We start from the raw sequence: 15,660 nt of genomic DNA, 5'->3' as shown, positions 1-15,660 counted from the left end.
CACACACACACACACACACACACACACACACACACACACACACACACACACACACACACACACACACACACACACACACACACACACACACACACTCACTAATGAATAAAAATGCGATCTAATACTTGCAGTGTAGCTTTCAAATATTCATTTGCGACATCCTAGCGAGCAGAAAGGTAAATAGGACGCCTAAAACTTCTACAATATCCATTGGTATGGTGTGAAAAAAAGGACTGGAAATCAAGGCAGCAAGTGTGAGACATGAATATTTTTGAGTAGTGGGCCCAACTCAGGGAGCAAAAACGCCTTGGTAATGAGATGGTAAATAGCCACATGATTAATTAGTCGATTTCCCCAGTAAATGTAAACGAGATGCTAAGCAGCAAGGCCCTGTTTGGCATGGCTGTGCTAGGGCAAGAGCTGCTGGGCTCATTTCCATACAGTACCTCTGCTCTCTCTCAACACAGAAAAGAAAGAGGTTTGATCTTAACCGCGTACGTCACAGCACTGGAACTAACAGCAGTGCTCTCAAGAACCTATAGAGGTGGAGAGAAAATCTAACAAAGGTGTTTTCAAGAGAAAGCCCTGATCTGACCTACTTTGATGTATATGTCTGGTTGAATGGGTTAATGTAGGATTTATTTTCAAATGTTTGTCCTTTCTGTGGTCAACTTTTGATAATGGACATTTAAAAAAACATGAGGGGTTCTAACACACCAAAGCAGTGTGCAACATCAAGCAACTAATCAATGTGTACATGTGGTAAATATTATATGCAGTGTGTGAGCACAAGGTAAAAGTGTTGAGTGAGAGATGAAGAGAGCTGTTGAGTGTCACGACTGTAGAGCAAATTCAGTGACAAACTGACGCTAGAAATCGAGCAGAGAAAACCATTGACTCACTTTAATCCACACATACACACAGGCAGACGTAGCTACAGACATTTCAAGAAATGTATGCTTGTGTTGCACAGCTCATTAAAGTTGGTTGGAGTTTTGCATTTGTGGATTTCCAACTTCTCTCATTAGAGCCTGGTTCTGCTCGAATGGATGATGTGTGCTCCCAATCAATCTTTTCACGGCATTAATTGATTCAATCCCGTGCTTAATTAATCCTGGTGAAAAAGTTTTGCTGCTCATTAAAGAATACTAACAAATGAAGCACAGCCTACTCTTTGTTGATGTTTGGCTGTTGCATTGTGGGGCGCTCAGAAGGTAGTGAGGCGTCCTGACTTTGTCGCTTTTCAGAGGGGCCCACCTCTCAGACCATAAGTAACCACCAGATTGCACGGAAACACAGCAGGACAAAAGAGTTAATTATAACACAATCACACTGAAACAAAGATAGGTTTATGTTGAGCACATCGCTTAAATGTATCTTTTGTCCTAATTAGAATAAAGACTACTTGATATTAAGTTTATATGCTAATGCAAACTGATGTGTGTTGCTGAGCTACCAATAATTGCTCTGAGTAATGTGTAATCAATAACACAGTTTGGAAACTAAATAAATCAATGAATAATTGTAAAAGACGAAAACCCAATCATATTACCTGGCGGCATTTTAAAGTGGCTGCATTTCTTATATTATGCTAATTTTCAGGTTCGTACTTGTATTTTGGGTGAGAACATGTTTACATGCTTTAATGTTCAGAAAACACGTTATATTTTTACTACTGTGAGTCTGTATATACCTTTTTTCACCCTCTGTCTGAAACAGTTAGTTTTAGTGCCTGTTTCTTTAAATCGGAAAAAGCCCAGTCTGCTCTGATTGGTCAGCGTTTCTGGCTCTCTGTGTCTCTGCACCATCATTGCAGCCTTAGAATGACTGTACCAGCACTGTATCTCAATACATACAGTAGATCTTAATTCTGTTGGGATTCATGTCATCGGCTCCTAGAAATGGTCATCAACAACTGTTAGATACTTTCTAACTACTCGTGTTTTTAATTTGTATTTTTAAATGCTTGGTTATGAATTAAAAAAAGAAAGCTTCTTAATACGGCGTTCTGCTCTTCCCTGGCCCTTTTGATGTTATTGATAGGTTCAGTAATCAACTACTTAGACTTGCAGGAATGGTTTAGTGTTCAGAGGTTAAAAGAACATTACAAGAGAAGCCTGAACATTTGGCTCAATTTGGAAATATATTTATAGTATATATTAGATCTTTATTTATAAGCACCACACATTTCACCCAGAAATCAATAGGCCCTTTTCCTAGCAGAAATGTTTTACTTGTCATAGCAGGATAAACACAGGTGTAACTAATAACATTAATAAAGCTCTGTTATGCTGTGTTACACTGAGCCAACATGCATAATACCAGAGCCTGGCGTTATTATTAGTTACACCTGTTTGACAAGTCAAAATACTGTGACGGTGTATAGATTATGAACAAGACCTGAAAGCTCTGTTGCTATCCTTGTGGGGGTAGGTAACAAGTTATTTCTTCTGTTTGTTATTGTTTAGTGGACAAATCAGCAGCTTTGGGTAGATTTTGACATAACTAATACATACTATCTTTCTTCCTAGTTTGTAATGCCATTTATTGAGTTCATTCATTCATTCATCTTTAACTGCTTGTCCCTATCGGGTCGCGGGGGCTGGAGCCAATCCCAGCTGACATTGGGCGTGAGGCGGGGTACGCCCTGGACAGGACGCCAGTCTATCACAGGACACATAGAAACAAACAGAGACAGACAACCATTCACACTCACATTCACACCTGAGGGCAATTTAGAGTCATCACGTTCATGTCTTTGGACTGTCTGAGGAAGCCGGAGAACCTGGAGAAAACCCACTATTGAGTTGTTGTGATGAACTGATTTGCACGGTACACAAAGCTGGTCCCATTTTTCAAGTGCATCTTAGGGCGCACTCACACTGTCCATCCGTACTGTGCCCAAGCACGTTTCACGGCTAAAGTCTAGTTCTTTTGACCAGTGTGAGTGCAAACGTACCGCGCCTAGGTGCGGCAAGCTTGCCAGCCAGGGACCGCTTGGCAAAGGTGGGCTTTTGTTAAGCATGTTTGCACATCTACGAGCACGAGCGTGCGCATGTGTACGAGCGCGAGCACGAGGCCTATGCCGACTCATTTTATGTGCGCCTGTTTGGACATAGAAAAAAAGAAGGATGGACCATGCGCGGACATTTAAAACAATGGCGGCGAAAGGTTCACGTTGGTGTGATGCAGAGGTGGAGTGTTTACCTCAGATTTGGTCAGATGAAAATATTCAAAAACAGTTGCACAAAAACTCTAAGGTCTATGTAAAGATTTGTAAACAAAGCAACGTATCGCAATTACGTCAGTCAATGCATGTGACGTGTTACGCTATATGACGTATAGGCAGGCAAGAAGCATTCCGCAGAGGCCCAGGTAGTGTGAGTACAAACGGGCCTGGTCCGTGGGGGGAGAGGGAGGGGGAGACAAGTACCCTAAAGCATGGGGCACGGTAATGATGGACAGTGTGAGTGCGCCCCTAAGCTCCCTCTGCATTAACCCACACCTCAGGAAAAAATCTCATCTTTCAGTTACTTGTTGGGATAAACATATCAAGGCAGCTCTGCAGTATTTTTTCATCAGCTCTTCAAGACTGTGTACTTGAAAAAAAATGCTCTGGTTTAAATACATAGTTACATATGTAGAGCCAGGATCTTTCTTTTACCTTCACCACTGTACATCATAGATAAAATAGATTGTCACTTGGCCACATGAAGCATTTTTATTTGTGGTCTTCATGATTTCATTGCCATCTTGGTTCAGTTGCCTTGTACAGTGCATTATACTGTACAGCATGCATACCTTGGGAAGATCTAGATCATGTACACTATATCTTTAAGCACTGTGTACATTTGGATGTTTTTCATTTTGCTCTAATGGTTGAAATACATAACTTTTATTACAAGTATGCCTGGCGTTACTGATCCGTCACAACTCTATCGCGTGGAACTTTTCTGGTAGCAAACAAAATACATCAGTCTTGATTACTAGTGGTTTATTCAACATGGATAACAAATTACAGGCATTTGTGACCTTGTGGTAAATGCTAGCAGTTGTTGTGCAGTTAAATTCTGCATTTTATAATGCTAATACTACCTACACGTGCAAGGGGACAGGCCAAAGTAGTTTGCACCAATTCCCCTATCCAGTGACGTTATCAGCCCTACACCATGTTTGCACGTTTTTGTTTAAAAACACTATTTTAAAATGAAAACGTAGAAGTGTGATGTAGCCTTGATTTCTCGGACTCAAGACTACCATACTAAGCTCAAAACCCAATAAAGCAAGGCGAGGAACACAAGGATATTTGACTGCAAATTTCCCCTGAAAACTCTAATGAGGATAAAAACAATCAACACAAAATCAATCCACATAGAACTGATTGACTGTTCACTGGTGTTCATCTAACGTGTCATTTTACAGGCATTTCATCTAATGTGCATGAATGCAAACTCTTGTTCCCCAGTGCGAACAGAACTGCTGCCCCTGGAAATGTTCTGCCTTGTTGTACATTTCATTACACAGAAACAAGAATCTTACCTGACTTCACAGGAGTGGACACTGAGTTCTTTGTGGAGAAGACCACTGGTCAGGTTATAGACCAGTACAGATCCATTACTGGTGCCTGAGAAGAAGAAACAGAGACAAAGAGCAGTGCATATGAAATATGAGACAGACAGACGAGAGGTCACAAGGCATACAGTTACTTATCTTAGCAGCATCTCCCCTTCAGCAGGATCAGAGACACAGTGTGTCAGTGTGACACCCCTGTGTTCCCAGTCACTGCAGTAGGTGTGGATTGAGGCAGCATATCAAACCATGTGTCACACAGCTCACAGCCTGAGAACAACTTTTTCATCTGCTGGTAGAATAGCACAACGGCTCCATTCCTCCCCAAACTCCACCTGATTAAATAATGAAGGTGACATTTGACACTTATCAGAAACTCTGAGGAGGTTTTGACTGAGTGATGGTTTGTCACATTTCTTCATACTATTCCTCAAAAGTTATTTTTGATGATATCCAATCAGGGTGTCATTTTCTAATCATAATAAAACTTTTTTTGGGATTGGTGATAAAAAAATATATCTTTTCATATTTCAACTAAAAAAGTAATTACAGCACTGATCTCCTTTAAAAAGCTGGCATCCTATTGACATTATGGAAATTTCCCTTAGTTGATTACAACTGCATTTTTCATGTTTTTATAGAATGCCATGGGCTCATATAACATCAGTGGGGGAAAACAAGCAGTTGTAAAAAAGCACAACATAATTGAGGTTATAACCTAGGCTTAAAGAAGCAGGAATTAATAATAATTACTCACTTTTGGAGCTCTTCAAAAAAAAAAACATGATGTGAACACAAATTTAAGTCCATCCTTGCAATGCTTGGAAAGCATTTAACAAAAGTTTGTTGTGAACACAGGCAGGTGCAGAAGCACATTTACTCCTATAATTATCCTGAGTGTGAGCCAGACTGATGTGCCCAGTCCCCCTGCAAAGGACCACTCTGTCTGCACTGGGCTTCAGCGAGACAAGCACATGCTGACACAACATCTGAAGGTAGTGATAGGCAGTGCTGCATAGGCAATCTGTGTGTGCATGTCTTCCTTCCCTGCTCCCTGTGCAGCTGATAGATGGCATATACTCTTAGATTGTAGAATGTTTCAGCAGGAAGTCAGGCAAAGAGGAAGTGGTTGGATAGAGATGAATATAGATACTCTTGTCCCTGAGTTGCCTCGGAGCCAACGTTTATTTACTTTAAATCAGGGGGTCAAGAAGAGGCTGCCCTCCATACATTCTGGTGAGTTGAGTAATGTAAATCATGAAAGGACTTGATTTTTATTCTGGGACAGAGACTTCAAATGACAGCAAATATAATAAATGGCCTCTGGACTTTACCCACAACAGAGGATGTAAGAATCAAAAGCCAAAATTCAGATGAGACAGTCATCAGACCAATCAGAAAGGTGATCTGAGCGGCATTGTGGATGCTACCCAGTGTTTGGCGGCTCTTCAGTTACGACTTCATTGTTTTTTCAAGGACAAAACAGTGCTCTGTCACTTCAATGTTCTTTCAGCTAGTGTTAAAGGGCTAATTTGGATTGACCAAAGTCACAAAATAACAAAAACAAGCTAAGTGATCAAGGCTGCAGTAAGGCAGCAACTCCTGTGTTCTGTGAGGAAAAATTACTGTTTTTGTCAAAAGAGTCTGGTGGCTTTGAAGAGAGCATGGATGGATAAAACAACTTAAGATCCCTGTCAGAAAGGGCTGTCCGACAGCAAGGTAAAGCGGTGAAGATATTCTCAATGTAGAGTATACTTCAATTAATACTTAAAGCTATGGTCTACGATTTGGAATATTGGTAATTATTGCAAGTCGACGAAGGAAAAGGCAGAAATGTGACCTACATAGGAACCAAAAACGAGTCAACATCAGGGACTTCTCTGAGCAGTGGATGCTTTTTTCATATCCGTCTCAGAGGCTCAACTGATTTTCAGAATGTTGACCATAGCTTTAAAGTGAAATTCCAACGCAAAATAATTCCATGGTCTTTTTCAGCACTTACATACATCAAATAATGCATTAAGACAGTTTTTTTTCATTTATAAACTATTAACAGAGAAATTCGGGAGAGTCACTAATACTGCTCAAAATAACACTAAACCTCTGCAGTAGCATGATAAGAGTCCTTACACATGAAAGGAAGCACCAACAACAAACAGTAGTTAGCGAACCCGGAGTTTATTAAAAGAGTGTTTTGAAAGACTTGCCTACTGGCCCCGGTACAGGTCGATTACCAAATGCAATCCAAAAGAGAGGAGCCCATTGATGTTTTGTTACTTATCATGCTACTGCAGAGGTTTAGTGTTGTTTTGAGCAGTATAAGTGGTTAAAGAAGCCATTTTAATACCTTCACTGTAATGCCCCGAGCTAATCACTGTTAGCCACGTCCAGCTGTTAGCGACTCCACCAGATTTCTCATTAATAGTTGTTGCATGAAAAAAACTGTCTTAATGGCTAATTTGATGTATGTAAGTGCCCTTAAAAGACCATGGGATGACTTTGCACTAAAATATGTTTTGTTGCTGCCCCCATCCACAACAGCACATTTCTTAGCTTCTGTGTTGGCACTCTTGCCTGCCTCTCCTAACTGGGGGCGTGCCGACTGCCATCTACGATAGGTCCACTGACTGTGGATAAGTATCAATCTTGTTATCTAACTCTTGGCAAGAAAGTCAGTACGTGCATTTCCAAAAATGTCAAACTATTCGTAGCAACGCCCTTTAGCAAACATGCTTTCAACTGGATCAGAACCTAACCTTCCCCACTAAAGTAAAAGTTTATCGCTGCTTCATCATAATGAGTAAATGATTTGATCCTTGTCATGATAGCAACAAGAACATCTGATGGCAGGCTGGACTATCCTCAGTTGAACCCTACTTGACAAATAAGTGAGTAGTGGCAGAGGATAATGTACACTCTAAACTGGAGCATCTGAATAAATTGTTTTGTGGGCCGCACATGTGACTGATATTACCTTTGACAGACTGCTGGAGCTGAGAATCAGTCCATCTGATTGTGTTGCTTTTTGAGGTGCATACCTCAGTAGCTGCCTTCATATCAGTACGTAGGTGTTTTACTTCTCACTATTTCCAACTGATGAATTTTTGTTTTTGTTGTGCTGATACTTAATTCTACTCTTATGGCTGTTTTATTTTGCACATCCAAACAATGCAGCAAAGAAGAGCTTCCGGGCGAGCGCAGATTAAAATTAGGCACGCCACCCTCAGATGATTAGTAATAGATGTCAGTTTGTCATTATTTGAGTACATGTCAATGAAAAGATTCGGGCATTTTACCCATTATTAATGGAGCTGTCAGGTCTCACAAAGATTGCAGCTTTTGAGACAGGAGCTTGCTCCTGGGTAGCTGAGTTGGCTGCACAACTTCTGTAACCTTCCCTTTGGAGGCAAGGAGCAGGAAAGACTGACAGAGGGTGTGAGAGATGTAAATAAAGAAAACAGACGAGAAAACCCTGTCTTGTGCCAGTGCTTTCACACCATCAGCAGTGAGCTCATCTCTTGCTTTATTTGCACCTTGGTTTCCCTTGGTTTTTCTTTCCTTACTGCTGTTGCATCATTGAGACTCAATGAGCCCCCCCCCCAAAATAAATCAATTACACGATAGGGAGAAATTGTATGCAGACTGAAACAGAAGACAAAAAAGACACTGAGCTGTTTGTGCCAAGCATTCATCCATGGATCGCTCTTAATTTAATGATCAGGTGTATTCTCTGGCTCTTGGTAAACAAGAGAGGTGACAGATGCCAACACCGGCCAGAAAACCTGTCACAGTACCTCTGTATCGTTACTGACAAAGTGACAATTGCAACTGTAAACCAGGAATGTATTTGGATTTAAAAACAGTGAAGAAGACTCCAAATGTCGCCATTTCTACTGTCATTGTAACTACCTTGTTGCAATAGTATATGTATCATTCCTAACTGTGTTAATAAAGGAAATTGGTTAGAAATGAAATATGCTCACCTCAAGATAACATTTTAATTAAACATACTTTAGCAATTGAATCGTCTGGACATTGCCTCCAACTTTCAGCAGAGATGTGCTCTCCATCTTAATCCCCAATGTAATTATCCAGTCCACCAAACTTACTATTCATAAGCCAGCTCACAGGAAGTAGAACAAAAGGCACATTCCAATAATTCAGCTGGAGACTGTTTAACTACTTGACTCTGCAAGCCGACTATGGGGATCTAACAAATGATGTGCATAGAAAACTCAATAGCCCTGTTCTAGTTTTAGATTCAGAACGCCACTGGGAACCAGCTGTGCCAAGTCAACCTCACACCATCTGTGGCTTGATGGGCTCCTGCTGCTCCCACCACAGAATTCAAACACTGATTGGAGAAAAAAAAATGGACAGGTCTCTGACTGACAGGTGTTTTTGAAATGGCTGCTTTTTAAAGAATGGTGGTTGATGTGTTTTAAATAGCGCTGCCCCATAACTTTAAACATCAGAACACAAAAACAACAGAAGTGGACCCAAAGTGCTTTCCAGTCAAGACAGATAAATAAAAGTGCCTCAGTAGAAATGCAATATAATAAACCAGATGGAGAACAGCAGTGCTCAGTATGTCAGTCATTAAGTAATAATGTGTTGTGAACTTTAGAGATCTGTGTCCATTGTGTCCAATTGTGAATGTGCTGCACACATCAAAGTGACAAAGAGACCCAGTGCAAATGGTTGTGAGAGGTGTAGGTTGAAGGTGTTATTATTCATCTGCTTGTCTGTGGGTGGCAATGTATTTTTGAGGCATGATTAATTTATGTAGGCTATGTCGGGGGACTGAACGTAGCCTATTTTTCAGCTTGACAACTAAACTGAAGGTTTGCTGCGTTGGGCAGAGAACAGCAATACACCGAGCACTTAAATCGAATTTGGTGCACAGGCAGGTGTGTGTGCAAACACAAACATAAACACACATTAAGCCATGGCTGGACAAAACAGAGACACATTACAACCATGATTCTGCACTTAATTTTCCATTCAAACTGAGGCTCTCATAATTGTATGCATCATTACTGTGGGGAAGATGGCTATGCTGATCTAAAACAAATAAATCCAAACTTTCATTGCCTCTCTGGTCTAGCAGCTCGCTTTGGGGAGTAATAACAGAGGCTGATATTTTAGATGAACTCGTTTGCATCATCTGCTGAGGCCGCACAGTCAGAATTGATAGACTGCTGCTTTCTCACTTTATGTCTTAAAGAGTCAAACTCACAGCAATAATGTGTGTACTCAGACATATTGATATGCGCATTTCACTTGAGGAATCACTGCTTTTTTAAACTCGAAGATGAAAATTTGCAATGTGTCAAGAGAGTTCAACAGAAGTGTCAGCACATTGCAACTCCCAAAATGTTAAATTGAACTACAAACATAATTAAAGACCTGCAAAACATGCTCTGTCTGGCCAGGGCCTTATCATGCATGCATGCATGCACTGATTGACGATTCCACAATTTTTTATGAAACTATTGATGCTTACTATTGGCGTCTTATTCCAAGTACTTATTATGTCAATAATACAGCCAGTCATACGCATGCTAATGTTGAAGGATTCTACGATGAGGTGCTGCCATGCTAATGTTAGCAACATAATAAAGACTACTGAGGCAGAGTGAGTCAAAGCCCCAAGTGACCAAAAAGAGCTTTTTCACTGTCCTTGTTCGATTGTTATTACTACTACTACTACTACTACTACTACTGCAGATGGATACAAAATATGACATCTAATTATTTAACATTATTCCCACAGACTTAACTCAGCTTTATATTATGTAGAATTCATGTTTACTCAGTATTTCTAGATTAATGCCATTCATCTAAAAGAGCCCATCCCAGCATTCATGCAACTTTTACTAATGTTAAGTAAAAGTGTTTGCTGCCAAGACTATAACAGAGAGAAGTCACTAAAAAAGTTCATTTATTGGATTTTTCTATGAACTGCAGCACTGATGCAACTGTGTTTAATCTGAAACAGCAACAGATCATGATGAAACCAAACAACATATGGGACACAAGCACAAAAGTAGCCTATGTGTCTCCCCTCTCTGTGTGTGTATGTCTGGAGCTGGAAGGCGTGGTTCGGCCCAGCTGTAGCCGATTCCACTAATCACCTCCCCTGCAGTATAAAGAGCCGGATGTGGGACACATTCGGCGCCAGACTGTTTCCTCATTTACGCGGTACCGTGTCTTGTGGTTGGCTCCCGGTTTTGTTTGAGATTGGACCCCCCAATAGGACCAATGATAGTGCCTTGCTCTTCAGCAAGTTTTGTGTGTGCACGTGTGTCAGTGGTGCATTATTACCTACCTATGGCCAGCAAGGGTTGGTAGTGGTTGATGTTTTTGGTGGTAAGAGGAGGACACATACGGAGGGAAAATGGTGGCAGCGGCAGACCAGACAGCAGGCCAGTTAGTAGGAACTTCAACTGGACATCTTGCTGGTTGGATGATGGAGGAGGAGCCTCACCAGCTATCAAGGTCTGACCTGAAGAAGAAACCACAACATTTAATGGACTGTTTTATATTTTATTATTTTATAGCATGTTTCTAGTCTTAGTAACCACTCAAATTGCTTTATACTACAGGCACCATCCACCCCAGATAAAACATTCATGCACTTTCACAATTTCTTTTTGCAATTTGGGGTCAGTATCTTGCTCAAGGACACTTCAACATGTAGACTAGAGAATTGTGGTGAGGAGCAACGCCGGTGTCGTGCACAGGGCGAGCAGGCAATGGAACTGAACTGAGCCGCCTCTACGGACATCATTGCAGAGGAAAAGAGGACGATGATGGAGGAAGACAAAAGGAGAAAAGGAGGGAGTGGCTGGGCAAGAGGCTGCCAGACAAGAGTGAATCTCGGACCGGCCTTTAGGTGTTGGCGAGAGCTTTGGGAAATAAAAAGGCTGCAAGACAGATGTGGAGCTGGTCATCTTGGTGTTGAACTAGTAAGTACGTTAATATTAGCAGTGTGTGGTTGTCTTGTGTTGTTGATGTTTGGCTGTGTTAGCAAAGTTGTCGACCCGCTAGTTTTTGATCATGAGTTATGTAATTATGAGAAACGTACATGAACAGCGGTCGATATTTATGAAACTATAGGGGGTATATCAATGTTACAACTTGATGTTGGTTAAAAAAATTACACTGAGACAATTTATGGTATGATTAGTTCCGATTGGAAATGGCCTATTAGGTTTTTGACCCTATTTCGAGTCATTTAATATTTAGGCATAAACAAAATTAATCAGATGATACGTCTGTCAACTGAATACGTCTGCATTAAGAAAATATGGCCTGCATCCCGACTTTACTTTTATGGTTGCCTCTAACGTTTCACACTGAGTTCTACAGTGTTTTGTATAATAACTGTGGAGTAGTTTCAGTCCTTAAATGTCTGGGGAGGAAGGTTTCGACAGCTTCTCTGAAGCAGCCATCCGTATGGATATCTCATTAAAACGGCTGGCAGAAGTTTGTCAATGACATTATGTGATTCACAAAAATTAGCATTTCAACAAAGCACAATCAGACATTTTTGAGAGCTGGCATATCTGGAGCCCTATGTGTTCCATTAAATAAAAATGTCAGATAAAATCAAACAGAAGATACTCAACGTACCGACAGCAACCACCCCAGATGAGGCCACATATACATGAGACAGGCACTGTGCCCTGATTTTGTGCAGGTGTGAGTCATCCTACATCAAGTGTAATTTGTACTCACTGTGACATGTTGGAATAATCCTAATCTTTTGTCACTTGGAGGCAAGTGTGCAATTATCTCTCTTGCCTTTTTTTTTTTTTCAGAATTCTAGACAGCTACTTGTAACAGGGCTCATTAGCACTCTAACAATTAAAACTTCCAACTTGGCTTTACCAATATAATTCTAAGCCGTTCTTTAGCTGAAGTGGAAAAACTCACACAATTTTACTGCCGCTGGAGCCAGCAGAAAACAACCAATATTATTTGTTTCATTAAGGGCGTTAGTTGTAATGATCTTAAGGATTAAGTGGTGGTGACACACAGACCTATGTTTTAAGCAGTATCTATATGCTTTCTCTACTTTAATCTACTATGCTGATTTCACTACATTTCTAATAACAGGCAGTCCTTAAACCTAACACCATAAATATAAGCCCCAGGTCCTTTAATATTGTCAAACCTAAACACAAACTGGCAATGCTTTTCACAATCAGCCAGTTAATGACTATATTTTATATGTTCTCAATGGGCAATCATCTCCTTTTGTGCATTTGCTGCAGAGCTGTAAGGCACTTCTGAGGGTGCAAATACCTGAAGATACAATTGGTACTGGTTGAAAAATCCATTCAGTTTTCATTTCATGGACCATAATAGCCTCCTTTACATTGGAAATGTAATGCATCTCTAAATGAGCGTCATTGCAGCTTGAAGTAATAATAAAATGAGATGAGGGCACAACTCCAAACAAAAAAATAAATCAGTTACACTAGAATTACCAAGTTGGGGTTGTATGCCTCGGTGGAACAGTCAAGTAACAGTTCGCATCCAAACTGTCCACACAATATACAGCATGTACTGAAGACTTTGAAGGTTTTTAATAAAAAGGTATTAAGTGGGTTTTTGGCTAAACAGGGATCCAACCAAATGACTCCCCTTCTCTTCCTGAGTTGTAGTATGACGCTGCATAATGGTCAGTAACATTAGGTGCTTTTCCACTATGGTCGAATACCCGGAATGGGGCAGGTAAATCTCGCTGAAATGCCCCTAATTTGCATGCGAGTCGCTGGAGCAGCTGCTGGAGCGGCCGTTTGTTGGCCCACTGGCAGAACAGGTCCGTTTTTCTCCCCTGAGAGAAGCCTGGTATCTGATTGGATGTAGCTCTCAGCGATGTCAGTGATCAGGTTTTGGATATAAAACGTCACCAAGTCATCATTTTATCCTATTAGACATTTGTCTATGATGTGTCTAATTTAAAATGTCATAATTAGCGTAGGAATTCGTAAGGTATGTTTGTTCTGTAAGGTCACAGTGACCATGAAGTTTGACCTCCAAAATCAAATCAGTTCATCCTTGAGACCAGGTGAACATTGGTGCAACATTTGAAGAAAACCAAGATACCACGTTCACAAGAATTTGACGGACGGCTGTTCCCGGTGCAGAGGCATAAAAACAAACCATACACACAACAGATTACCATGTGCAGCAAGTGTGTGTGTGTGTGTGTGTGTGTGTGTGTTACAGCTAAATCCTACCCTCGTACATGAGCATAACTACTACTGCTTAATCTCCCCAAGGCTCTCCTATCACCGGCAGTTTGACTCTCACTGAATAAAACTGAGAAACATAAAACAAGAAAAAAAAGGAAAGGACAAAAATCCTGCATCTCATTACTATTTTATACCCACATTCCTCTTTTGACAGGGAGCTCTGCTCTAAATCAACAGAGGGGAGGGAGAGAGGGAGAGAGAGAGAGAGAGAGGAGAGAGAGAGAGAAGAGAGAGAGAGAGAGAGAGAGAGAGAGAGAGAGAGAGAGAGAGATTGAGAGAGAGAGAGAGAGAGAGAGAGAGAGAGAGAGAGAGAGAGAGAGAGAGAGAGAGAGAGAGAGGAGAGAGGAGAGAGAGAGAGAGAGAGAGAGAGAGAGAGAGAGAGAGGCTGAGTAGCGGAGACTTAAGGGAGAGAGAGAAATGGAAACACATCATGAGGAAGAAGATGAGATGGTAAAGAGAGGAAATTGAAAGGGAGGAAGGGCCAAGCACACACGGGACTATTTGTGCAGAGCCACTCACACTGGGGAATAATGCTGGCCTGTGTAGTGCGCAGAGGAGGAAACCAGCAGTCACTCATCCAAATCAGAAAGGTAAGGGCTGCCCTGAGGCAGACACATCCTAACTGAGATACACTGAAAGATATAACAGGGGCCTGACACACACAAACTATACACATATAGTTGTGGTCAAAGTTTACATACACTTGTAAAAAGCATGAAGGCTTGAGTTTCCACTGATTTGAACAACTCTCTGTTTTGTGATGGAATGATTTATAGCGTATAGCTCTTTGTCACAATAAAGCCTTTATTATTGTTATTTTATGAATTTATTATTATATAATTATTCTGAAGATGTGACCAAATGTGCTGTGTCCCAACATATACAACCCCCCTTGGGGGTGAGTTTTGCTCATTTATTGCATTTAATGTACACCCTGGTGTCCTCATCCGCTTTTTGTCTCTGGATCTAGCGGACGCAGTAATAATGATAGAGTGAAAATGCAGTTTTACTAATGCAGTAAAAATGTAATTTTTGCTTTTTTCTAAATGGTGTATTTGAATATTCCTGGCATACTGGGCTCTATAGAGACTCTTGGAATTGCATAAATTGGATCCGACTTGTGGATTCAATAGGCCCAATTGTATTCATGTGTGATGATGTTAGTCCTCATAATAGCCATTTCATTGTAGTAAAACTTGATGTCAATGTATTAAATGAGCTGTTTTGACTTAAGTGTAGCACCAAGTCTGTGTAACAAATGGTATAAACCCAAAAATTGCTGCATCCGTTTATGAGACCTAATGAGACCTAAGTGGACCATCATATACAGTACTTCCATCATAATCTTCTATGCCTTCATACAATCTAAACTTCAACAGGAACCTAAAATACATAATGTCCAATACAAAATTTAGGCCAAGGAAAACCCTCTTATCTACCCCTTAACATCCCCTGTCCCCCATAAACAACACAAAAACTAGTCTACGAAAAGAGAGGAGTGAAAGAGGTGAGGTAAAATGATTTTCCTACATTCATATGGCACGTCCTTTGCTACCCACTGTATGTGACATTTTGTCTAGGAAACACCAAACTTCATGGCACTGTACACCGTTAACATGTCTGTTGCTTGCTAGATGGTGTTGACAGTGATGTGTGCAGTCGTACCGATCATGCTGTTGAGAGAGAGATCCTGAATCCTTTTCTGTTTGGACCCAGTGGAGATCCACAAAATGACTTGGGGGTGTAGAGCGGCGAAAGACCGAACTGACACACAGAGGGGGAGAGAGATCATTCATTAAGCACACTTTGAAAGCACGTCTGT

At 40.9% G+C, this 15,660-nt stretch overlaps 1 protein-coding gene across 1 annotated transcript in view; it reads right to left on the bottom strand.

Annotated features, from left to right (window-relative positions):
- The window catches only part of wdr11 (WD repeat domain 11), a 57,240-nt gene that overhangs the window by 25,706 nt on the left and 15,874 nt on the right, over positions 1 to 15,660 (bottom strand). Inside the window, 4 exon segments of the mRNA XM_083923208.1 lie at positions 4,540 to 4,624; positions 10,901 to 11,077; positions 15,504 to 15,548; positions 15,551 to 15,602. Of these exon segments, the coding sequence (XP_083779334.1) occupies positions 4,540 to 4,624; positions 10,901 to 11,077; positions 15,504 to 15,548; positions 15,551 to 15,602 (359 nt within the window).

Source organism: Echiichthys vipera (assembly GCF_963691815.1).
Source record: "Echiichthys vipera genome assembly, chromosome: 11".
Classification (NCBI taxonomy): Eukaryota; Metazoa; Chordata; class Actinopteri; order Perciformes; family Trachinidae; genus Echiichthys; species Echiichthys vipera.
This window is presented reverse-complemented; position numbering and strand designations above follow the sequence as displayed.